The sequence below is a fragment of the Notothenia rossii genome, assembly GCF_949606895.1.
Source record: "Notothenia rossii genome assembly, chromosome: 7".
NCBI lineage: Eukaryota > Metazoa > Chordata > Actinopteri > Perciformes > Nototheniidae > Notothenia > Notothenia rossii.
The window spans coordinates 76,385,118-76,410,161 of NC_136905.1; the positions used below are offsets into that span (position 1 = coordinate 76,385,118).

The window sequence follows — 25,044 nt, forward strand, 5'->3', positions numbered from 1 at the left end:
CATGCCTTCCTTTGCTCCTGCACTAAACACTGACAAACAACCCTCCAGAGATACACGATTGTGCCAACAAAAAAACCCAACTCGCAGTATTTTGGCACCAATCCACACGCTAACCACCTCAAGGGTTAAGAAACTCGACTACCTTTGCCGACACATTCCCTGCTCGTCTGCGGTGTTCTAAAAAATGGTGAAACATAATAAGGGATGACAAATTTCACACACCGCTCAGCTAATTTCATCCTGGAGCAGCGTTAATTACGACAATTAAACCTGGGAGAGCATTCTTTAACTTGATTATGGGCTATTATGGTGTTACAGTAGGTACCAGACACAGTCAAGGATGAACTGTATCTCAGCAGCATTCATAATCAGATCATGCTCAGAGGCTTCTGCTGCTTCCAGAAAGAGGTTTGCTCAACCAAAAAAAAATATGTTTCCTAAAACAAACACCAGATTCTCTTGGTACTGTGTGTTCAGTAGAGATTTAATAAATAAACCCGCCATCTTTCCTCCCCTTCTGCTTGGATCATATTTATGACACATCAAAAATGCAAAAGGGAAAAAGTATAACAAAGCATGAACAGATGACGTCTCTGAAAAACTAATCTAAAAACAGAGCAGAGAGAAACTCGAGAGCTATTTTCTGCTCAACAAATGAGATTGTTATGCCCCAGAAATCAGCCAGCTGTGACAAAACGGAGAAAAACTCTGATCTAGTAAATCCAATTTCTAGTGAAGTGATACCAAATGTGATTGTTCTGCCTGAAAGGGGGGGTATCTCGGATGAAAGATAGAGTGGTAAAGTAGATTACTCAAGTACTTTACTTGAGTACAATTTTGAGAGACTTGTACTTTACATTGAACTCTACTTTGTACAAATACACCACTACAATTCAGAGGTCAATACATTACTTCTACTCCACTTCATTTATTTCATACTTTTAGTTTGTTCGCAGATTTGACTTAAGATGTGAAATATAATCAGGGGTGCACATAAGTGGTACGCAGGTACGCGGCAAAAATCTGAAATGCGTACCGTGACCTGTGTCACAAAGCGCATTTGCGTACCGACGTACTTGTGAAGCTTTTCCAGGAGGCGGTTAGATCACCGGACGACAGAGAGTCGGTTTCCGTGTTGGGCTGCTGTTAACGTTGGTCTGTACAGTAGCACTGCGCTAAAACAGCTGATCACAACGTTCACACGCTCTGTGGTCACGAAGCTCTGCACTCTACTAGCCCCCCCCCCCCCCGCTGACATTTGCGAGACAGAGGGCTTTATACTCCACTAGCACCCCCCCCCCTCGCTGACATCCGCGATACAGAGGGCTCCATACTCCACTAGCACCCCCCCCCCGAACCCCCCCCCCCCCACTGACATTCGTGATACAGAGGGCTTCATACTCCACCACCGCCCCCCCCCCCCCCTTTCAGGCTTGGATAATATTTTATTCTTTCCATATTTTAATCAAACATATTACGCATTATTCCAAAATGACTACTTTTTGTATTTAAAGTATATTAAAATATTAAGATGCTGATACTTTTCTGAGTACTTCTCCCACCTCTGGATGGATGACACAAGATGAAAAAAGCTAAGCTGCACTCACCGTCCTCCTTCCCGTCTTTGATGCAGCTGCTGATGGACTCGGGGAGGCCGAGCGTGGCGGCGGTGGGCATCGGGCCCAGGATGGACTCTAGCGACGGGGCTTTTCTCTTCGGGATGTCCCCCTCCAGCTCCTGGTCGTTCTGCTCTTCCTGCCCCGGCTTCCTCTGCTCCAGTTTCAGCAGAGCCTCCAGTGTGAGCTCTTCCATGTCTTTGCCAAAGTGCTTGGCCACGGCCTTGAGAACGTCCTCTTCTTCGGGGTCCTCACCCTCTTCGGTCTTAGGAGTGGAGTTGGGTTCCTCATTTACAACGACTGGGAGAAGGACAGAGATCATTATGGAATCAAAGTGTGATGTGTGCTACGGGTTTCACTAAATAAATTATTTGGGTTGTTTTGTTTATAAAAAGGTTGGTATAGTGAGAAATATGAACAACCAATATTTTCAGAAACATGGTCATATGTTTGATGAGAAATGTGTCCTTGTACAAAACTGCATGCTTTCTAAAAATCACAATAATGTATTTCATATTTACAATGCCGTCTCTTATTATACACTCGTTCTCTCTTCACTAGTCCCTTAGGATTAAAAAAGCAGAGTATGTTGTAATGTTGTTTAATTAGCTAGGTATAATTATAAATCTACATTTCAGTTTCCCAATTAAAAACTAAATAAAAAACAGTTGTATTACCACTGTTGTTAAAAAGATATTGATGAAAATGCCTCAAGAGCAGTGAGATAAGTTTGTTTCCCAAATCTCTGAGAATCCAAATGCTGATAGATAAATCACATGCAGACAAAATAATTGGGATCATAATTCTGGCCATCCTCTCGCGGCCCTGGTGTCTAATTAAAAAGTGTCCTTTAATCAGCCTCAATTAAAATGTCCTCCTCACACAGACTTCAGACCACAAGTCACAGAAAAGCAACTGGATAATCAGCTGGAGAAGAAACGAGATGCCGGCGGATCTGAAAGCACTGCAGCAGCTGGAGGAGCAACATGCCTGAAATCACTGACAGCCTGCGACCCCCCCTACTGAGTGGAAACAAGGGTGTGTGTGTGTGTGTGTGTGTGTGTGTGTGTGTGTGTGTGTGTGTGTGTGTGTGTGTGTGTGTGTGTGTGTGTGTGTGTGTGTGTGTGTGTGTGTGTGTGTGTGTGTGTGTGTGTGACAAAGAAACAGAAAGAGGGCCAGAGATAAAGAGTCAAAGGTAAAAACAGATACAAAGAAAGAGTGACGAGGAGAGCACTCTGGTGTGTGTTGTTTTTCATGGGTGGCGTGCGTGTGTGTGTGTGTGTGTGTGTGTGTGTGTGTGTGTGTGTGTGTGTGTGTGTGTGTGTGTGTGTGTGTGTGTGTGTGTGTGTGTGTGTGTGTGTGTGTGTGTGTACAACAAATTAGTTGTTCTTTTTATTATTAGATTCTTTGCTTACCCTCCTTATAATTGGAATCATGTTTTTGTTGTTTCATTGTTTCACTCATGGCAATGGAGACAAAACAATTCACCAAACATGAACTTTAAAACGTTTTCTTCTCCGTACCTTCTTTAGCGTAGGCAGCGTATACTCCTCTCAGTTTGGGTCGTGCGCACTCGAGCTCTGCGTCTATTTCATCCTGGTAGCCACTGATCTCATCTGTTGAAGACGATAAGAAAGTTGAACCTAGAATTATTCCTGAATCAAAACTTTACATGCAACACTAAAAAGAAGAAAGTCCGAAGCAGTAAATCTGCCCATTTCCCTGAAATTATTGTGCATGAAACACGCAAGGAAAGGAAATGATACTTCTCTTGTGTGCCAACCCTTTAAATTACATCTCCTATAATAAGGATATAATATGTGAGCAATGCTACATAATGTAGGGTTAATTACACGTCGTGCTGAAATGACATCTTATAAAAAACCGGGAGCTATTTCCTCTTTGAGCGTTTCAGTTTCTTCTCTCGCTTTTACCACATCCAACACTGATGCGCATTTAGTCGAGGTCAGCCAAGTGGCAGACACACTGAGAAAGTGTTACCAAACCTGTCTTTGTCAGAGGATTGAATAAGTCTGGCTGTCCGGAACATAATTCATTTTTATAAAAGGATAAAAAGCAAGTAGTCGGAGAGTCTAGTTGCCTTTGATGTGATGGAAAACAGACAAGGATATCGCATTCATACCTTCCACTTCATCCATCTTCTTTCTCAGCTCGATCTCCAGCTGCAGGGAGGCACACACAGAAAAGACATTGAGAAAAACAAACATGTTTATTAGTGACTTCAGGGTGAGGGAATCACCGGTAAAACATCTCAGAAAAGAACAGCATCATAACACAAGGACTGTGCATGGATGACGGAAATTTCCAGAAGTACTTTTGCTTCATTAACGTACAGAACACTAGGGATGCCAGTGATTATTCGAATATTTGTTACAGTCTCCGTAATCGAATATTATTTTTAAAAATCGATTTTATTTATATATTTTTTATTATTGTTTATGTTTTTTTGTTTTTTTTCTGGCTTAGTTTCAACCAAATATATATATAATATAAATATATAGACTAATGCTAATAATAGTAATAGTATTAATAATTGTAAATGGCCATCGGTCACACCACCAGTTTGTTTTACTGTAAACTTGGAGGAAGCCTGCGTGCAGAGCAGACTGCTGCTGCAGCGCTACACACCGACCCCGCCCCCACTCTCCCTCACACGTGCGACTAAAGATGAACGAAGCGGCAGGTAAAAAGAGTTCAAGGAGCTGCATCATGTTGATGTTGGTTTATTTGTCGTTTATGGTGTTTGTACTGTTAAACATGTTCCAGTAAAGAAAACAACGGAATTCCTTTTGTCTGAGTTTTATTTTTTCTCTCTCCCGCGGGGGGGGGTGGGGGGGGGGGGGCGTCGGTCGAATAATCGATTATTATTCGCCAGGGCTGCCGAATAATCGATTTTGATCATGGTCAGTTTCTGGCAACCCTACTGAACACCAGGTATGAGTTTCATTTGCTGCTGTTCGCGTGAGACAATAGCATATATCTTCCCTGTACTGCTTAAAGTGATAATGAGACTCTTGCAGAAAATCATTTTGTTCTTGCCCTTGTTACAAAGAAAGCAAAGTTTCTAAAGCATTCAATAATATGTTTAGGACTCAGAGGATTGAGAGTGTCGTATCAACACTTTATGGTGATCACTTGGCAGAAACGTCAAACTTTACTGATCCATCACAATGAGAGCTGACCTCATGTTGAGACTTTGTTTCTCTAAAGTTGATCTAGCATGGCCTTAAAGTTGCACTTTTGGACTTGAAAATCTCAGTTTAAGCGTGGATTAAAATAGCTGTTTTTTTTTACCTGAATGTGTACCTTTGAAAAATACAAACCTTAATTGATTTTAGCCTCGACCATTTGTTTACAATGTTTCATGAAGCCCAAAATGTGTTTCGTGAAGCTTATTGGCTAAAACCTTTAAATTAGCAGTTGTTTTTTATTAGAATATATACCCATTAACTTTCTTTCATAAAAGTCTCATGTCTGTGCTGTGAATATGAAGTTAAAATGGGAAGGTAACCACTAGCCTGCCCACTTCTTTGCTAACTCTCTGATAAGTGTGGGGATGTCAAGAACATTGATCCTTGACAGTTTTACTTTTGAGGTTAATATTCTCCTTTAATTATTGAAAAAAGGCTGCAGGCTGTAGGTAATCATTAGATGAAATGTGAATATTCCCTGAGGGGGAAATCTCATAAGCAATTATGAACATGTATAAAAACATAGATGAAAAAGTGTGGATCTGTTCATTCATACATTTTTGACTTTCTTCTTGATCAGACCCTCTGTGAAGCAGGGCGGGTCACACTCCTGCTCCAGATCCATCTTCATGAACTCCTCGATGGTCAGCTGACTGGTGGGCGTGTCCTCGAACTCTATCAGTCTGATGCCGGAAAACAGTAAATGTTAGGTTAAAATGAGCCAATGAAAAGAATGATAAAAGGAAGATAAATCCACTAATGTGTTCACTGTAGGATAGTTTGGTACATCAGCATGAAAAAGATTAACATAATGAATCTTGTGAAACAACAGATGTGAGAAAAACCATCATCTTAAAGGCAAAAGGTTATTTGTAAATTGTATAACTATCAAATGTTATCCATTACCAAAAAAGTGAACTTTCAAATGAGAAAAGTCAAAGTGAATAACATCAAGAACTTGAACCACCCACCGTTTTCTTAGCGTGGATTCACACACTTTTACAACGCCGACGATTTCTTTGATGGTGCGGCGAAAGTCGTGCATACGAGCGGCTACAAGAAGAGCTGAAAACAGAAAACATACAAATTGATTAAATGTAACTTATTGGTTATTCCTCACCACACCAGCTCCGTCTTAACACATCACTTATAAATCAACATGTCATCCTTACACAAAAACCCAGAAAGTAGAGGTTTCTGTGTTTCTTTTATTGAACTTACATATGTCGGCATCCACATTTTTCTAAGATTAAGACGAGACAACGGCGAGATGGCAACGACTTGATCAAACACTGACTATATCAACATGCAATCTGAAAAAGACGAGCCTAAAATGTAGTTTAAAAAGTAAAACGTTACTAAAAATGTCTTTTTAATCTTCAATTCAAAAAGAGATTTAATAGAGACTGCGCTTTGGTGAAAGGAAAAAAAGGGTCTATTTTGACCGACTAGACGGACTGAAATGTTAAATCTGATCACTTGAAAAAATACTAAAATGTCAACCACTTTCATTGACAAAGATAAAGTATTCACAGTTTTATTGACTAAGACAAGAAAACAATTTGATGACTCTTAGTAACTGCAGCTCGACCAATACCAGGATGAAGTTGACTAAATATGATGAAAACTTGTTGACAAAAACAACCAATACAAATATCATGACTTTGGTTGGTTCTCTGCGTGTTCACCTTAAAGACTGCAGGGAATAGGCGACCGGGTTCCCCCCCCACACACAGAAACACTTTCTAAAAGGAGTAACGAGAACACTAATATTATGCAATGAGTTGCAGTGCGAGCCTAGAAGGGGAACAGTTACATAACCGTCATTAGAGTTGCCTCGCTCAAGAGCCTGTTAAAAGATAGATGCTTCCACTTCTACATGCACACTTCCAACAGCCTTTAGGACTGAAGCGATAGCTTTTTGCTCCGCTGACAACTCTCAAACATTTTACTGCCCTTACCTTAAAACCACAGAACTTCAAAGTTGCTGCTTCTTCTTCATTTGTAGTTAACTTAGTCATTTATTTTGTTTGACCCATGACCTCATGTCCTTCAATCTTTTCTTGCAGATGCATGTTTCAACTCCATCAACAGCAATATTTAGGAAGAAACTTTTCCCTTTTCCATTTGAATGTACCCTTTTCAATGATTTATGATGAGGAATTAATTATTCAGGCAATGCAGCAGAAGAACAGAGAATATTGAAATTGTCAGCGTAAACATGCACGAAGCCCTGTGATTCGATTTCAGGACGTCTTAGCTGCTAATGCATCAAAGCCGAGGGAAGTCAGGTCGACACCGGCGAGGCACGAGAAGCTTTGAGCTCAGCTATTTCACATAAACTCAAGCAAAGACGATGATGAGCAGGAAGGAAAATTAACAACTGCCGTAAGTTTCTATCAGGGTAGCCTCAAACACACATCTTTTTGGCATGGTAGTGAAAAAGCCCAGATACATTTGTTAACCCAGTTGGCAGCAAAAACCGTGAACAGCAGCGGATAGATCCTGTCATTCACTTGCGCCTCTGTGTTACGGAGCAGGCTTGCCCTCGAGTCAATGCACCTGTGTTACATTATTGATCTGTTTGAGGAAATTCTCATTTCACTTGCCTCCCACAGGAAGAGGTCAGAGGGCAGCTTCAGATATAGAGGGAGAACACTGCAGCAAACAACGGTTTTAATGTTACCTACATATTATCGATCATGGGATATACTAACTGATGAACTTGCACAACATAAAAAAATAAAAGGCAATTCGAGTAGAAACTAGGCTTATGTGATCTGTCCAAAAACAGTGTCTCACCAGAAGACGAGTACATGAAACGGCAACAATTCTCTCTTCAGATCTATTTAAGGACTTGAGGAAATGTGTCCTTGAAAAGCTTAAATAGATTTCACAACTGCGAACCATGAGGGATTCCTTCGCAGTCAGGGACAGAAATATGTCACAACATTATAATACCTTAGATATGGAAATTATTTGATATTTACAAATGGAAAAACTTCATTTAAAAGGTCAATGTGTGTGCGACACTAGCTTTTTTTCTCCCTTACATTGAAAGACATATGTCGACTCGGGCTAGCTAACACAGGAATTTGTGCAATTAGCATTAATAACACAAACCGCTCTTGCAGCTAATGACAATAAACTGTAAGTGGTTCCTAAATTACAATAAGGCAGCATTAGTCAATTCCGGACATTTATTTAATGTAGGTAACAGAATAAACTTCAGAAAAACTGTACCTCGGCTTGAAAAGGGTGGAAGACGCTGGTCTAGATCATCATCTAATGGTTACCTGCTCCACAGAGTCCCGACGGCCTTCGTCCCGTGTGCATCCAGTCCCTCTTCATCCTCTGCACCAGCCTCATCGCCGTCATGGACACGTCGTGGTTCTTCTCCCCAAACTCCAGCAGCTGTGCGAAGCGAGGGATGTACAGGCACGGGTCTGATGGAGACAGGAAGGGCTTTCAGTTTTAAACAAGCAGAAAGAAGACATGCCAGGTGTGTGTGATCTTTTTAGTCGTTCCTTCAAAAATCTGGTGCGCTTGTTGACTGAGGTACAGCAGCCACGTGGATACTGTGATAAGGCCTTTTCTGTTTGTCTGCATCTCATAGTATAGCTAGAAAGATAGGTAATGGACGAGAAGAGGTCATGGTAATTTCATGTTGTTAGTATCAATCAGATTGTTTGGCTCTGTGGGCAAATTCTCTTAAGACGACACTTTATCTGAAACTCTATCCAATAAAGAAACCTGCATGTGAGTCCATGTGACTTCTGTTTACAAGCCCCAGTTGGCGTCTGAGAAGTAAACAAACCAAAAGCAAAAATGGAAACCTTACTAGTCAAGTAATCAAAAAAAGTAATCTTCAGCCCAAAGGAAATGCTTAGTGTCTGCTTTGAATTCATACTGATTTAAACCAACTGGCACCTGTGATCTTCCCAGTATAACCAGTATCCCATTGCTGGCTGCTAATTAGCTCCACTGGAGAAACTTGAGGATTAGCATTTAGCTGAAGTGCACCCTGAAGCAGCCTGTTTCTCATTCAACGTCTGTCCAGATTTTCGCAGCTGGCGAAAGGATTTGAACGGGCAATCTTCCAATAACAAGCCTTTTCCTTCTCGAATGTCTCTGAGAAAGTTGTACAGTGTGTCATATCATAAACTTTATGGAAAATACTACAGCGTATGAAGAAGAAAATTATGAGAACCACCTGCGTTTGCCATGAAACCGGCTTGGCAGGTGGCCCGTTTGACCTCTAAAAAATCATTTTACCATGCTAAGCGAATCAAATGCAATGTGTCAATTAGGAGGAATCGTCTTTCTGCTGCAACCGGGAGACAAAAAAACTAGAGGTTCATGCCCCGGCAATGACAGTGGAGTCAAATATCTTTGAAGTCAGTTGCTGCGTTTGAAGAGCGGTCCAGTGGAAAGCTGGTAGAGCCGGCTGGTAATAAGATCCAGGCCGATCCTTCCTCCCCCCTCCGCACCATGTAATGATACGTCTGCAGAGCTCGCCATCACTGTTCCAACTTTTACTGAGTGTCTATAAACGCTGGCCCAAGCAATATCTACATTTATAAAGAGAGAAGTGGCTGTTTAGGCAGATGAATCCACCCCCAATCCACTTTCATTGTTGAGTATAATCAATCTGTGATGCTGAAACAGCCCAGGAGTCATTCTGTGATGGAGAGCTGTAGTTTACTTTTTTCCGTGTCTCCTCTTTCCCCTCAACCTGCTTCTACTTCTGTTCCCCACATTACCCAAAATTACTCCGACCACCCCCAGAGAAAGGCTGTGAACTCTCTCCATTCAATCAAATGTGGGAGCAGGGATGCATGAATACCATTAAAGTGTCATCATTCAGCTGTGGGGAAGCTTCGCCCTACCCTGAAGAAAACCCGAAATGAACTTGGAGCTGCGATGCATTCTGGTCTTTTAATTTTTTTTGTACGGTGGGTGAAATAAATTGTTCCCCGAGTTTGCTTTTTCTCTGATGGACTTCTTCCTATAGCTGACAGTTGATCTGACGTTCAACATCAAACAAGGAGAAGCTGCAGAACTCGGAAAGCAACATTTTAGATGACACAATGAGATCAAACACCACAAAAATGGCTAGACATTTTTGAATATGATATTGCATTTCTTTGGTTTGTGATCAACATAAATAACATAAGTACGGTCATCAGTTCGGACAAGAAAACTTCTTTAATTTAAGTCTTATAACTTTACCGTTTTTCTACTCCCTTTCCTAAGGGCACTTTGTTCAATTACTTTTATTTGTATACATTTATGTTTGTTTATACTTTTTTTATGCTTTACGTAAAGCACTTTGAATTGCAGTTGTGTTTTTAAAAAAAATGTGCATTGCCTTAGCATGGTCAAAAGCAGAAATGTATTGATTGTTTCCATACATTTTTCTTGTAGAGATCACAGAATGAAGGGTGGGTTTATGTGTGTTTACCAATATACAGGGGTGGATTGCAGAGATTATATATCTTTCTATTGTTTTTATTTTTCTATAATTTTAGAAGATATATTTGCACCCTTTGGCATTTAAAATGTAGATGTCTTTAGATTGTAATTATATTATCAAAATGACGTAAGCTTTACATGGGCATTGTTTTTCAGAGACAGCATTAATAAATTATTTTCCGTTTTTCTTTGTCTAGTGAAAAGTCACATTCTGAGGGTTGGGTAAAGTGTATTGTTATTACTGTGTATTAATAACAAGGTGCAATAGTAGTGTGAGTTGTTTATTCTTATGTAGTTTATGTCAGTAGAAATTACTAAGAGGTTTGTGATGTTCTATTTATTACGTCTTTAGCCCATTTTCCTGATTATACTCATAATTTTACTTATCTAACATTTCAATGCATGATTCTTGTACCATAATGGACTATTTTTATTTTGTGGAACACTTCCTTCAACATTGACATCCATTTATTTCCTTTAAGTACTTGTCTTATTTCTCCTCATTAATGTTCTGTACTGCAAGGTCATCTTTTTTACATTTTATTTGTATCTTTCCACCGTTTCTAATCAGCGGGACAGAGGCGGAGCAGTTTGATCCCGGTGACGCACTCTGCGGAGCTGCCGGGGGAGGTGCTCCGGCTCTTTTTACGTCACGACCGTGCGTGATTCTAATTGGTTCTCAGCGAGCCCTGGGCGTCCTTGTAGATCACGACGAGAGAGAAAAAAAGCTGAAAAAATAGAGCAGACCTTAAAACCTTCCTACAAATGACTATTTACCTCCGATACGAACGGCCGCCACAAAACATCATAGCTGGCTTCGTTTCGCTCGACAGTCGGTGCATATAAAGAGGGGAGAAATAACGGTGAGGATTAACGCAGAGGCGTAAAAAAAAAAAAAAGGGACTTGAATACCAGCTCCGGATTACCCACTCGCTGAAAAAGGGAAAACAGGGATGAGGTGACCGCCAGGAAACGGAGGAAAAGTGGTCGAAGTAAAGGACACCAACGGTTCTTCGCGTATATTTCAATGGTTGTCGTGGAAACTTCGCCGTCAATGCAGTTTTAAATCGGCGTTCGGATTAGTCGAATTTCACCCATAATTACATTTTACACCGAGCAAACCCCGCATCAGTTAGTTCATTTCCGAGAGAATTCACGGGATATTTAACACTATCGGTTGGTTGTGTCGATGCCAACGGTAGACTGCAGGTTGCTCCATCATGGCCGGATCATGAGGTGTTTGACTTATCTACTGCTACTTCCAGAAACACTGAAGAAGTCAAAGAAGGTCAGCAAGCTCCCGGGCAGGCTGCCGTTATGTTATGAGATCCTGACACTGTCCCTGACCAGCAAGAAGAAGAAGCAGCAGCAGGAAGAGGAGCAGGAGAAGATGGCTGCGGAGTTGTACCCCGCCGCCAACACCAACCTGTCCTCCAGCGGCACCACGGTGGCGGACACCGAGAAGCTCAAGGAGGTGCCGGTGAGCCAGGCGGGGAGCAGCGCGGCGACCACCCCGACCACCCAGCAAAACATCAACAATAACAACATAGACCCCCCGAGCTGGCCGTGCAGCCATCCCACACTCCGAGAGAGGTAAAATACTACACAAAATAATAATCATCTTTTTGTCAAAATCTCCAGGAGAGCTGGAGGACATTTCCAGTGGTGGCAAAAGTATTCTTTACCATACTGTAATAATACCACACCTGTAAAAATAATAACTTTCAAGTAAAAGTACCAAAACCACACTGAAAATACTCAATTTCAAGTAAAAGTACTACATCTACGTATTTAAGTATGATTGGGAAAATACACTTTAAAAGTAGTAGGAGTAAAAAAAGATTCATATACTTATATACACACTCAATACTTGAGTAAATGTACATAGTAACTTTCCACCACTGTCATTTTCACAATTAAGCACAGAATATCTCTTCTCCTGCAGGGATGTGTCAAGGTGATTAAAAAAAGACCATAAAGTTCATTAAAACCTATTTGAAGTAACGACAGGCCACATTTACAACGCTTTGCTAATATGATAGTAAAAGTACAGCACCATGGCTATACTCACTCGTCACACTTGGATAGTGGGGTTTTATTTTGAAAACCATTCCTGCAGCATCTATTTTTACATCCATTTTTTCCAAATGTGCCTAAAAGCATTGATTAAAGTTAGCATTCTGTACTAACCACATACTGTGCAGAGCTATATCAGAAGGTCGATTTACAGAATTACATGTATCCAATTAGGATAATCAATTAACCATTTAAGGACCAAAAACAATCTGTTTTGATGTATTTTGTGCAAGTAGTTTCTTTTGGTTTTGGACTGATGGTTGAAGAAAACATTGGCAAACTGAGAAAGCAAATTGTTAGGGAAAGCGATAATTCACTGAGGCTTATTCCTGAAAACTGCAATGCTTACTTTTTTTAGGAATGCCTTGATGTTTAACAATGAGCTGATGGCTGATGTCCACTTCATTGTTGGCCCCTTGGGGGGGTCTGAGAAGGTTCCAGCACACAAGGTAAGGAGATTTAACATGTTAACCAAACCATAAATTGTGTGTTTTTCATCTTATATTAATGTTTGATGATAAGAGAAGTTGTGTTTACAGCAGTGCTACTGAAAGGGAGCTACTGCTGCTCCTTTATTGAACTTGAGAGTGATTCTGGTTGCGTGTCTCTGACGCATCTGTCTGCTCCTCCCTCTCCCCCTCCCAGTATGTGCTAGCCGTGGGAAGCTCCGTCTTCTGTGCCATGTTTTACGGCGATCTGGCAGAGGAGGATTCTGAGATCCATATCCCAGATGTGGAACCTGCTGCTTTTCTAATTCTGCTGAAGTAAGCCACTCACCATCCCTCACACAGCCAACCAGAAGGAGAGATGACAAGCTCAGTCAGTGACACTTCAAAGCATATTATTACTCATCCAAAGCTAAGCAGAGGCGAGTGCCAAAATGCTGGGAGTGCCTGAGAGCAGGGGCAGCAGCACACTGATCTGTAATTGCTGGTTTTTCTAAATACTCTAGGTCTAACTAGAACATTTCCCCCTGTTTTTACTCATCTACAGCCTTGCAATTTTCATTGAAGGGTCTGGTAGTTATAAATATCCTGCCTTTGTTGCTCTTCCAGCAGCATTGGCTAATCCAGCACAATAGATTGTAGCATGTCAGGGCTTTCGTGAAAGACCCAGGATGAGTTTAATCATCACAGAGTCCCGATTATGTTAGTTTTTTCAAAAAGTTGGTTCTATAATGCATCTTATAAGTGATATTAAAATAAAGTTGTCTCTCCAGCAATGCCAGTAAGTTGAAGTTCTTTTCATGCACATGTGATTAAAAGGTTATTTTGCTTCTCCAGGTACATGTACAGCGATGAGATCGACCTGGAAGCAGACACGGTGCTGGCCACTCTGTATGCCGCCAAGAAGTACATAGTTCCTGCACTGGCCAAGGCCTGCGTCACTTTCCTGGAAACGAGCTTGGAGGCCAAGAACGCCTGCGTGCTGCTCTCCCAGAGCCGCCTGTTCGAGGAGCCCGAGCTGACGCAGCGCTGCTGGGAGGTGATTGACGCTCAGGCTGAACTGGCACTCTGTTCGGAGGGCTTCTGCGAGATCGACCTGCAGACGCTTGAGATCATCCTGCGGAGGGAGACGCTCAACACCAAGGAGGTGGTGGTGTTTGAGGCGGTCATGAACTGGGCCACAGCAGAGTGCAAGAGACAAGGTTTGGGTCCCACAACCCGCAACAAAAGAGAAGTCCTGGGCAAGGCTCTGTTCTTAGTGCACATCCCCTCCATGAGCCTGGAGGAGTTTGCTGACGGGGCGGCGCAATGTGATATCCTGACACTGGAGGAGACGCACAATGTGTTCCTGTGGTACACTGCAGCGAAAAAGCCAGATTTGGAATTCCCTCTGACGGAGAGGGAGGGCTTGGCGCCTCAGAGGTGCCACCGCTTCCAGTCCTCGGCCTACCGGAGCAACCAGTGGCGCTACCGCGGCCGCTGCGACAGCATTCAGTTTGCGGTGGACAAGAGGATGTTTATCGCGGGTCTCGGGCTGTACGGGTCAAGCGGCGGTAAAGCGGAGTACATCGTCAAAATCGAACTTAAGAGACAAGGGGTGACCCTGGCGCAGAACATGACAAAGTTTGTGTCGGATGGGTCGAGCAGCACGTTCCCCGTGTGGTTCGAGCATCCTGTTCAGGTGGAGCAGGACGCCTTCTACACGGTGAGCGCCGTGCTGGACGGGAACGAACTGAGCTATTTTGGCCAGGAGGGCATGACGGAAGTGCAGTGCGGGAAGGTGACATTTCAATTCCAGTGCTCCTCCGACAGCACCAACGGGACCGGAGTACAGGGAGGACAGATCCCAGAGCTGGTGTTCTATGCGTAAGCTGCTCTGGACTGCAGATGGAACATTAGGTTTATCCTGCCTCCCAGCCTTTAAAGTAATGTAGCATAAAAGACACTTGACTAATGTCACACTAAATGGCCTGGTTAGTTCTCAGAGAGACTATTTTAAAGAGTCAAGGAGCTGTTGTTTTATCTTATTTAATTTAATCTTATTTTTGTATTTAAATACTGGGTTAACGTTATTTGCTCTGATGGCTGTGTTGAAAGGCTGCGGCTGCTGTAGAAACAACATTAAAAGAGTGATGTGTTGTTATGTAATCAAGCTGAGCGCCACGACTGGAACAAGTTGGGACTGCTTCAAATTGTGAAATTGCAAGTCTACACCATGTTGTTACTATAGTCTAAGCAGCAATGTTTCACCAGGAGCAACTTTATGTAGTGTTATGATTCTAAATGCAAAAAAAAGTAGAAATCTTGTCAAACAGAGTTGTTTTGCACTTCAGAGGACGGCCTCAGAAACATTGTGTCTTTTGTAAAATACGATTTAAATGTTAACAGCTTGATGCTGTTAGAGATGACAGATGTGTTCTGTATAAGAATGCTTATACACCTGATGATAAAACATAACGGTTATAATGTGATTGAGGCTTCAGATGTCACATCATTGTGGGTGAGGGGATCCGAGGGACTGCAGCGCCCCCTGGGTACTGCAGTGGGAGCTACACCTGGGTTTTTAAACGAGAACATAAAGTTCTTGCAGCAATGGATGGATTAGTCACCAGGAGTCGGGTAAAGTACAGGGGCCAGAGGAGTCATTTGGGCCCCTCAGCAAGAGCATAAGAGATAAGATAAGACTTTATTTATCCTGAAGGAAATTGTTGTGCCAGAGTAACAAAATACAATAAACAAAATAAACACAGCAGCACAACAGCATCTTTTTAAAGTCACTGTTATAATCATCTCGTTGGGAAGTCAGAGGGCTCAGTCAAAGTAGACAATCTCCTATGGTGTTTTTACCCAGATCCTTTAACATTGAGCAACTGTGGGTCAAATTCAGATTTATTCATTAACGTTTTTTCCAATTTAACCCGAGAGCTGCACATACTACAGTAAACCTACGTAAGCACTTGATATATGTCTATTGATATTTGATGGGGATGAAGCAATTTAACAAAGTGTTATTATAGCCTTATGCTCCTTTTAACTTTGACACTATTAAAGTAAAGTCACTTGAATATGTTTAGCAGCTGGGTATCACTGCTTACAGACAGTAGAACTTGCTGACTTAACCTACAGAAAACCAACATTAATATCAGTAAAGGATTTCAAATGTGTTTGACCACAGTAGGTCTGATTCCTCTTGGTCAAAGAGTTAACGTAAACTGCCTTTTATGATCTCAGTGGATAAAGACTTTGGACGATAGAGCATTTTGTGTGCTTTCTTTCAAACCGATTGAACCATTTAGAACAAACGTATGGGCACATATCTGGTCAACATAATAATTAAAGAGGTGCTTTTGAATGGTTCCTGGAGAAAATCAGTTTTACAAGTCTTCTGATTCAGTCACCTAATCGATAAGTCGACAAAATGGTACGAGTCTTAGTTGAACAGACAGGGAGAGTCCTAGTCAGCAGAGTAGCTGTGCTTACAGCCAACATTATGTAGTTGACAAATTCAATCCCTGGATTACTTACAAGTTATTTACCAAGCAAATATGCCAAACATTCACAATTTCCAGCTAGTAAAAGTGATTTTCACTGTTTTTAAAGAGTTAAGACATTGTCATTTCAGCTTTCTTGGGTATTGGAATTTAGGACGTCATTTTGAAATCTGGGAAACTAGCAATATTTTTTCTGGTGATATTTACACTTCATCATTATTTAAAAATGGGTAGAATAAAAGATAAGATTCATTAATAATAATCAGTAGGCCTAGTTAAAGCCATATTTATAACCATTACTTATCTACCTAAAAGCATTTACCAAATTGTGCTTGACTACAGCTGATTTTAAAGAGCTTAAGTCTTGCACAGTGAATCCAGTAACACATGGTGAAGATAAATAAAGTGTGTACCTATAGCCGGAGCGTTGATGCAGAGCTCTCTTGACAGTGCGAGGAACGTCTTTCCCAAGATGAAGACGTTCACCTGTGAAAAAGAGAAATCTTTTAATGATAAACAGCAAAGATAAAAACACTGAAAAGCAAAGCGTGTCAAAACAAAACCTTGTGCTGCCAGTTAAGTCGGATTTTTCGAACCGGATTTGGACGTTTACATGAATCTGTAAGTGACTCCAGGAGCCATTCAGAAACACTTATACAATTAGAGCCCGAGCATCGGCCTGACATTAAGACCTCACAAATGTCTGGGTATGATTGACCAGGACTGGTGTGTTTGAGAGAGAAAAACATACCGTTATGATTTGAAATAAGGTTGCTGCGTCATCGCCAGGTTAAGGGTTGTGGTTATATCATGGTTTCATTTCAATATGTGTGATTAAAACCTGAGCTGGGGGGCCATTGGAAGGGATTTTCCTCCCTCGTTGCTCTTTTTATTCAATTCTAATCAAAATATGTTCCACTCAATTCCCCTCTGCACTCTCCCTTCCTGCATTATATTCCTTCAGATTGATTTCCTGTAACTAACTCACATTTCTGACCACACCAGTGTTTGGACTGTATGCACAGATACTTCTTTAAACTGTCACGACCATAAAAGGGCTTCATTTTAACTCAGCAATGTAAGCCACATTTCTGCCAAGGTATGATGTTAAACCAGTAGGGACGTTACAGCCTACAATTGCTTATTCAAATCCCATTTTCCAGTACTTTCCAGCATTATAGAAGCAATAATTCCTAATGATACACGTTATTAAATGTATGCCACAGAGAAGCAGCAGGACGTGGATGGTAGGATTAACTAACAAGCATTTATATATTCATTAAGGTCATTAAAGTTTCCTAGTTGCTGTTAGCTGCAGGTGTTATGGTGACTGAACCTCCACAGAGAGGAGTATTTAACCACCTGATGCACAATCCACTGCTGAAGTCACCTCTGGTTAAGAAGTGTGTATCATTGGACAGCCTGCAATTAGGTCTGAGCAATATATCGATAATATATGTTCTTAATATATCATTTCTTTGATTCCATGTTTCGAAAGCAACAAAAGTCAACCTAACAATATAGTAACGATATTTAAATTGCAGTATTTGATCATAAAATCATCAGATAGCCAACCCGTACCTGCATTCGGATACAAACTTTAAAACTAGCATTACCGACTATAGCAAGCAAGAGAAAATATGTGTTATAACCTTCTAAAGCAGGTTAAGATACATTGTTAGATTGACATTCGAAAAAAGACAATCTATTCTTCCACCACTGCTGTTGTTGCAAATTCGATTTGTATTAACAATAAGAGGTTGAGGGAGAAAAACAAATAAGAGAGCACATTTTCTAACAAAATACGTTTTGAAGCACTCCAACAAAAGCACTCCCAACAAAACCACTCTAATCCTACCAGCGAGGAAGTGAGATTGTGGTGGAAAGTGCAAAGAAATTGGGGTAAACTCGAAATTTCGTCTCCCTATTCACCCCCTCTCTATCAAGGCCATCCAAAACCCCAATAAGCAGGTGAATGCAGTCAGGTTAAAACACCACTATCTCCACCCAAAGCTCCAGTTCACATCCACCAATATCAAGTGCCACATAATATATAAAAACAGGGAGACCTTGCCCATGGCTCCGACATCGAGTATTAAACTTCAAGATTTAGGAGATAAAACCCTTTTATATTTCATTTAGCTTTTGTCCAAAGAAACGCAATCAACCATGAAGACACAAACGAAGAATCTTGCAAGTGTGTTAGCTTCAAACAACATTTCAAATGATCTAGAGAAGGATCAGATGAGTATGTCCCTTGTGCAGTTAAACTAGAAACCTGGTTTGTAGCAGGATGTTGGTGGAGGAGGAGGAGGGCGAGTGTGTCACCAGGGTTATCACTCCAGCACCTCCCCTCACAGATGTTTCATTGTGTTTAACCCACATCACCTCCAGAAGGCTCGGCAGTAAATTCTGTCTCCCCCCTCCGACCCCCACAAACTATCTGAAAGGAGCTGATGATGAATAACAAAGCCACAGGGCTGCACATCTATCATTTCCCTCACAAATTATAAGCTCAGAATTAGGTTTCTGGTGCCGAGAGCTGCAGCAGACGGGCGGTGAAAGCTGCAGGACCGGGTCGTGAACTCGGGTTAGATCTCCCTCATTCCTTCAGACCCTCTCTCTGGAGACCTATGAGGAAGGGGTGAGGAGCAGACAGACGGACTCTCGATCTCAGCCCCCTCTGGAGTCGTGCAGGGACGCAGAGGCTCCTCCGCTATTCTGGGAAGTGGATTCCAGCAAGGAATTTATACACAAAGGCAGAAACGGTGGTGGAGAAGAAGGAAGTGGAACAAGTGCCGGCGCTTTCAATAAAAGGATGGCATGATTACAGCTAAAACACAAATGTTGATTAACACTCATGATGGTTATTCTCAAAGGAGCTCAGGAGCAAAATCAACATCTTTAAAGCAAGCTGCAAAAATCCATAGTTTCATTTTAACAGGGGATTTAATGATGGGTGTAACGTAAGGATCGATTTAGCGTCTTTCAGCTCAACTGGCCATATAAAGCAATGTTTTTTTTTGGTGTACAAGCCTGAAAATGAAACACCAAAAATCAAAATGCTTCCAGTACAGGACTCCTTGCAGGTACAGACATGATGATACCAGTCTCTGCTGAAAGAAAGCTCTGAACAAAGTCAGATTTAGTCAAAGTGATACTGAACCAAATGTATACAACCACAAACTGTCTCGAATTATTGCAAAACCAATGTGCAAAATTACATGGATTATAAAAAGGAAAGGAATACTGGATCGGAAACTAATGTGAAATAAGACCTATGAGAACTAAACTGCTTAACCCATTCACCTTTTTAATGATTCTTAAAGTTCTACGTGATTGAATGCATTTATTTTCAAATATGAAGCCTACTTGTCCTAAAAGTTTGCCAATATTCCATGCATTTGTATTTAGTACTTACATTTCTATAACTTTAGATATTGTGTGTATCAAACACACTAGTCTTATATCTTAGTGCATTCATGCAAAATAATGTTGCTAATCCTGCAAACATTGCTACATTTGACATCTGATTATTAACCTAATGGCAAAGAAAAAACGTTTCCAGTGTGACTGCAAACGGAGCTAAATTGTGTACATTTAATTTAAAATCATCCCTTTGAGCTGCTTGTGGTGAACCTGAGAAGAGTATAATCCCTCGTCTCCAATGCGGCGCTAAGTGAAACTTTCCAGGTCGAGGGGTCAAAACTCAAAGCGCTCGACCATTAAAAACACAGTGCGGTCACTCGATACCTCAGAGCAGAGGCTCAACAGGTGGAGGGGGAAAACTTTCAATTAGACGAGAAGCTCCGGTTCGAACTGTGAGCGTCAACAACTTTCTCCTAAAGACGCAAACTACAGAAACCACTGCTGCTGGAAACAAGTCTGCACATCTTCAGCTTACTGTTACCAGAGGAAAAAAGTAAAATCAACCAGAAAATACAACGCTGATTATTGCCAGATAAAAAGCTGTTTCCTGACTAATTATATTCAAGTGTGGGAGCTGAAATCAGTGTGCTTTTTTCCCCCTCGCAGAAATATAGGACTGGATGTTCACACAACAAGCTTTCTGTGGCAAATGCTGCCAATACACTTCAAATTAAAATGTAATTATAGCAACAAGTGCTCAGTCTAAATTACTCAGTTGGAAAACAATAATCATGCCTAGCAAAAAAAGACTTAATTGAAGTATTTAATGTGGCTTTGTTTGTGTTCAGTGGTTTAAAACGTTAGTAGAGTTTAAATCTAAAATCTAGTTTCAAAGTTGAATTTTTCCAAATCTCTAATTAAATCTTAACTAGAAAGAACAAAATAGAGGCTTTCTTCCAATTGCAGCTACTCTGGATGGTTACGGATGAAAAGGCCTCGTGTAAATGTGAGCAAATATATTGTTTAAAAAGAAAACACTGAAGCTAATTGGTCCAGGCGTCTTCCATGGTGCCATACTGAACTCAAACCAGTAAGAAGAGTCTAATTCCAACCCAGTACATGGGAGAAAAGCTCAACATGTGTCCTCTTTGAAACCATTTCTTCCACCTTTCAGAAGCAACACTCAGTGCGAATAATGTTTAAAAAAGGTATTCAACAATAAATGAGTCTTTTAAAAAATAAAACTGGGCCGCCGGATAGCTCAGTGGTTAGAGCTGGCTTGCCGGACATGTCACCCCTCAATCTCTCCCTTTCAACTCTGCATCTCCAATAAAGAATGAGACAGAGGCCGTTTCTCAATCGCGAGGATGCTTGCTTGGTAGCACATGTCTTCCGAGTCACTTGCTTCTTCACTTCCTTCCTGGCATTCGGAAAACGAAGAGTGGAACAGGCTAGCAAGTGTGCGTCATATGAGAGGCCCAGCCTTACATTTTCCGCCACAGATTTGGGGAAATTGGTCCGTGCACAAAGCATTGTGGGAATTTTAAGGACGCAAAGTCTACCCATGTGCAGCCTCGAAATTACCCCCAAACCAAGGACGTGCCCTCAGTGGAATTCCAAGTATGCTGGAGATTGGAACAGTCCTTCGGCGGCACTCGATGACGTAGCATCCTTGAAATATTGGCTTGGAAGCCAGTTTCCTCGCGATTGAGAAACGGCCAGAGTTTGCAAGAGCTTCACACTCCAACAGATAAAATACACCCTAAAGATATGTTAGCATCTAGCCGGACACAACATTGTACATAAATGAGGATTGTTCCTATAAAATAAAACCTTACAACCACATCTCAACATGAAAAAAACGTGTTGCATTGCTTCCTATTAATAAGAGAGAATGTGCAATGAACAGTGTGCAGGATCATCTGTGTGTTGCACCTGTTACTCCAAACCCTGCATGTGTGCAGTGGAGAAATGCATCTTATGTGAAACACATTCAGAGCATGTGGTTGGATGAATAAGATCTTGCAGAGCTCATCACATTAGCGCCAGAGAACAGCTGATATTCACCGCCTGCATTGATCCCATATGGTTATCCACGTGATTCACTTTAACGCCTCATTCATCCAAACAATGCAAAGCAGACCCTGGGTGTGGATGTGTTAAAAAAAAAGGATTGATTGGTGGTATTTCCACCCCACAGCCGCCTAAATGCTGCACATTAATAACCCCACCCACCCAAAATCCACTCCTAATCCACTCCCAGCCTCCTCATGCCGGGGTGTGGACCGCGGGGGAGGGGAGGTGTGCGTGTGTGGGGGGGCAGCTCCTGCAGGACAGCTGGGTGCATAAAAATAAAAGCCCCTGACCAGCTGTGACTGAGAAATGTTCCCCCCCCCCACACACCATCTCCACCACACCCCTGACTCACCGTGAATTTGCTGCCATTAAACATGCAGACAAATGGAGGGCTTTCCACACACACACACACACACACACACACACACACACACACACACACACACACACACACACACACACACACACACACACACACACACACACACACACACACACACACACACACACACACACACACACACACACACACACACACACACACACACACACACACACACACACACACACACACACACACACACACACACACACACACACACACACACACACACACACACACACACACACACACACGTCTGAATACAAGAAGATGACTGCAGGACCGAGTGGTTGAGCAGAGATGCATGATGGGAGTTGTGGTAGCAGTGTGTATTTAAGTGGCTGCTGTAACAGTGTGGGCATCAGTAGACATTAAAGAGTTCAAAGTATGGAAAAGTTATTTTAAGTTTAGGAGTTCCTTTACTCTAAATGGCTTTATAACCATATATTCACAGATTTGTGGAATGAATCAATTAAAGTAAATGGTCAATCAATCAAAAAATAGCCCCGTTTAAATTCAGAGTTGCAACGACAGGTGATGAATCTAAGAATTAAAATAAATCTGCAGCTACTAAACTATTTATTTCACTAACTTTAAGCCGGTTTTCCAGCACATATTTTATGGTTTAGTTGTGTAAATTTGCTTCTTCTGGTCTTACATTTTTTAATCGAATAGAGGTTTTGGACTTTCTATTGGACAAAAAAAAAGACATGTAAAAGGCACCACCTTCTAGAAAAAAAGGAGGGTGGTTTTCCCATTTTTTATCTTATTAATCAAGGAAATAATCTGCAGATTTATCAACAAATAAAATAATATAATCTTAAAATTTGACTGGAGTTTTTGAACGTACCTGCAGGAGATCACTGAGGTCCAGCAACATGTCTGAGAGAAACAGGTTAAGGCAAATAAACATTAAGAATCACAGGTAAAAAACTATTTGTCGTGATTATCATTTTCCCAAGTTAGGATAGTTGAACAATCACATACAGTATCAGATGACATATCAAGTCCATTTATTTGTTCTGTGACCGAGCCTGAATCAGACTAATAGTTTAACAGTTGATCTGAAGCCTGCAATCTCACATTAAAACATGGACCAAATAACAAGTCTCAAATCTGACCGTCTGACCTTTGCTCACAACATCCTCTCTCTCTCTCTTTCTGTCTGTCTCTATAAAATAGTGTTTCTTTATTTTTACTTTCAAAAGTGTATTTTCTGACTCTCCACCTGCACAGTGGACACCGGTGTGACGATCATGAAGTGAGCAGCTGAGACAGTAAATCTAACGAGACACTGAACACAACCTTTGACCAGACCACACTGCTAAATATACTGACGGACACACACACATAAGGACACTCACTTGCAGAGAAACATACATGGACACATACCGACGTGGACACGGGGACACACACAGACATAAACACATTGGGACAGACAGTGACACACAAACTGAGATACACATGGGGCACTCATGCACACGCACAAACAGAGAAACACACATGGACACGGAGACACACAAACCTACAGTCGCACACATGAAAACATATGTAGACACGCTGAGAGACACACACAAACACAGATAGAGTGAGAGACACACACAAACACAGATACAGAGACACACACCAACAGAGACACACACCAACAGAGACACACACACACACACACACACACACACACACACACACACACACACACACACACACACACACACACACACACACACACACACACACACACACACACACACACACACACACACACACACACACACACACACACACACACACACACACACACACACACACACACACACACACACACACACACACACACACACACACACAAATGGAGACATACACACACAAACTGAGAAAAACACTCAGAGACACACACACACACACCCCCGTCAGCCTCTGGACAGCCCCCCCCCCCCCCTCTGCCAATGACCGCCCCCCACTTGGACCCGTCTCCGTGGCGATGCTGCACCTGTCCGGCTGTAGGGCGGATTAGCTGCTCTGAATGAAAAAGGCCTCACAATGGAATTAGCGGCAGCAGCTCAGATGAAATGGAAAATATAATCCCAGCGCACGCCGTGTGGAGATTACAGGCCACTCCCTGAATCAGGAAAACAAACAGCAGCAAGTCCTTCAACACATCTGGGTCCACTCAGAGAGGGACGCATGTTCATAAACAGGTAAGGAAATACAAAGGAAAGCACCATCGCTACGACTCGCCTATTTCAATATCCAGAGAAATGGATGATTAAAGTGAAGCAGCTGCACTTCGAGCTGAAAAGGTATCTGCGTCAATGTTTGGTTTTCAGTTTAGGAACTCACTGCTTTCATTTATTTGTTTCTATTTTTAACTGCACTAAGAGACGCCTGACAAAAAAAATCTGGTTGTACTCGAGTATATTGACAATAACGATCGTCTCCTCGTCTTATGGAGATGCTAAACATCACAGCATCTTCTTGACAGCCTGGCAATTATTAGGCCTTTCTCAGTTTTTCATAAATGAGTCGAACAACCTATGTTTTCACCACCGTCACAAACTGTTGCAAAATACTAACTGTACCAAAGTAAATGCTGCGTCTCTAATTTATAATAACATCATTTTAACCACGCAAAGTGACACATGGCATTTTTAAAACATCAGTTAAATCTTTGTTACGGTTGAAAGACAGTTGTATTTGAGACAACCATGGGAGGGTCAACCTTCCTTCTCTGATTTTTTTTTAATTCATTTTCGCGTCCTTTGAAAGGCTTTTCGTTTATTCCCTGGTGGACATTATAGATTTGACCACCGCACAGGTCACAAGGTTAACTTTATGCTTCCCACTGATAAGGTTCTACAAATCTATTATAACTATAAATCAACATCAAGAGGGTCATCCACA

At 41.6% G+C, this 25,044-nt stretch overlaps 2 protein-coding genes across 2 annotated transcripts in view; one reads left to right on the plus strand and one right to left on the minus strand.

Annotated features, from left to right (window-relative positions):
- Positions 1-25,044, minus strand: part of brf1a (BRF1 general transcription factor IIIB subunit a) — a 117,838-nt gene that overhangs the window by 80,510 nt on the left and 12,284 nt on the right. The window contains exons 5-12 of the mRNA XM_079692686.1: positions 22,994-23,025; positions 16,730-16,802; positions 8,125-8,274; positions 5,800-5,893; positions 5,385-5,511; positions 3,760-3,799; positions 3,140-3,232; positions 1,608-1,916 (exon numbers count right to left, since the gene is read on the minus strand). Coding sequence (XP_079548812.1) covers positions 1,608-1,916; positions 3,140-3,232; positions 3,760-3,799; positions 5,385-5,511; positions 5,800-5,893; positions 8,125-8,274; positions 16,730-16,802; positions 22,994-23,025 — 918 coding nt within the window. The remainder of the gene's footprint in view (positions 1-1,607; positions 1,917-3,139; positions 3,233-3,759; positions 3,800-5,384; positions 5,512-5,799; positions 5,894-8,124; positions 8,275-16,729; positions 16,803-22,993; positions 23,026-25,044) is intronic.
- Positions 10,995-15,296, plus strand: LOC307046297 (BTB/POZ domain-containing protein 6-B-like). The gene is made up of 4 exons (XM_079692693.1): positions 10,995-11,896; positions 12,738-12,828; positions 13,025-13,143; positions 13,663-15,296. The coding sequence occupies exons 1-4, from the start codon at positions 11,493-11,495 to the stop codon at positions 14,693-14,695; spliced, it is 1,647 nt and encodes a 548-aa protein (XP_079548819.1). The 5' UTR covers positions 10,995-11,492; the 3' UTR covers positions 14,696-15,296.

Bases quoted from the DNA above. Each gene is read 5' to 3' on its own strand.
- LOC307046297 (XM_079692693.1), top strand. From the start codon at position 11,493: ATGCCAACGGTAGACTGCAGGTTGCTCCATCATGGCCGGATCATGAGG. The intron at 11,897-12,737 runs GTAAAATACTAC...TACTTTTTTTAG, and splicing joins CATCCCACACTCCGAGAGAG to GAATGCCTTGATGTTTAACA. The intron at 13,144-13,662 runs GTAAGCCACTCA...TTGCTTCTCCAG, and splicing joins GCTTTTCTAATTCTGCTGAA to GTACATGTACAGCGATGAGA.